The 1,014-nt window shown below is 47.9% G+C and overlaps 1 protein-coding gene across 1 annotated transcript in view; it reads left to right on the top strand.

The window, feature by feature from the left end:
* Positions 1-911, top strand: part of LOC119586881 (pupal cuticle protein 36-like) — a 1,344-nt gene extending 433 nt beyond the window's left edge. Inside the window, exon 2 of the mRNA XM_037935616.1 lies at positions 1-911. This exon is cut by the window's left edge and continues 192 nt beyond it. Coding sequence (XP_037791544.1) covers positions 1-822 — 822 coding nt within the window. The 3' untranslated portion in view covers positions 823-911.
* Positions 912-1,014: the final 103 nt, after the last annotated feature.

The raw sequence follows: 1,014 nt of genomic DNA, 5'->3' as shown, positions 1-1,014 counted from the left end.
GTCTCAGCTGGTGCAGCTGTAGGAGGTGTCTCTGGTGGATTTGGCCAGGGAGTGGGTACTGGCATCTCCGGCGTAGGTGCTGGAATTTTGGAGCCATGTGGAGAAGGACAAATTCGACATGTGGATGGGTCTTGCGTTACACCAGTCGTTAACAGGAAAGTGTTTGTCTTTGATGTCCCTGAGCAAAAAGGACCTATCGGTCCTCCACCAAGCGTTCCTCCTCCAAGAGTGGATCATAACATTCTGTTCGTGCGACTTCCCGAAGAAGGAGAAGGACCTGAACCAATCGTTATTCCACCACCAAGACAAGAGAACATCGTCTATGTACTCAACAAACAGGACGAACAGACGCAGCGTGTCATCGAAGTACCTGCCCATCCCCCATCTGATCCTGAAATCTACTTTGTCAATTATGAAGAGGGTGAGAACCCAACTCTACCAATTGGTGTGGATCTCAATACTGCTCTTGGTTCAGCCGCTGAAGCAGGCGGACAAGTAATTGGAGTTGCTGGAGGTGATAGCAGTGAAGGCGCAGGTTTTGGAGTGGGTGGAGTAGTAGGAGGAAGCGGATTTGGAACAGTTAGTGGAGGATTCGGTGGAACTGGTGCAGGCAGTGGATTCGGTACTGTTAGCGGAGGATTGGGTGGAGTTGGAACAAGCAGTGGATTTGGAACTGTTAGCGGAGGATTGGGTGGAGCTGGTGCAGGCAATGGATTTGGAACTGTTAGCGGTGGATTAGGTGGAGCTGGCGCAGGCAGCGGATTTGGAGCAGTGAGCGGAGGTGTAGGAAGCTCTCCTTCTGGTTTATATAGCACTCCCTAAGTGAACTGCATTGCCACTTCCATTTAACTTATGAGCATAGAGGACAGTATAAAGATATATTGTATTTCTTAATATACGACAAGTTTCGATACAGTTTTTTACTATTCCCTATATATCCAGGAGAAAGCAATTTTGGGAAATCTGCTACATGCATGTAAATGATAAACACAATGCACACTCTTTGCATGCACT

This window comes from Penaeus monodon, chromosome 22 (genome assembly GCF_015228065.2).
Source record: "Penaeus monodon isolate SGIC_2016 chromosome 22, NSTDA_Pmon_1, whole genome shotgun sequence".
In the NCBI taxonomy this organism is placed as follows: domain Eukaryota; kingdom Metazoa; phylum Arthropoda; class Malacostraca; order Decapoda; family Penaeidae; genus Penaeus; species Penaeus monodon.
Note: the sequence above shows the minus strand (reverse complement) of the source record. Positions and strands in the feature narration are given on the sequence as shown.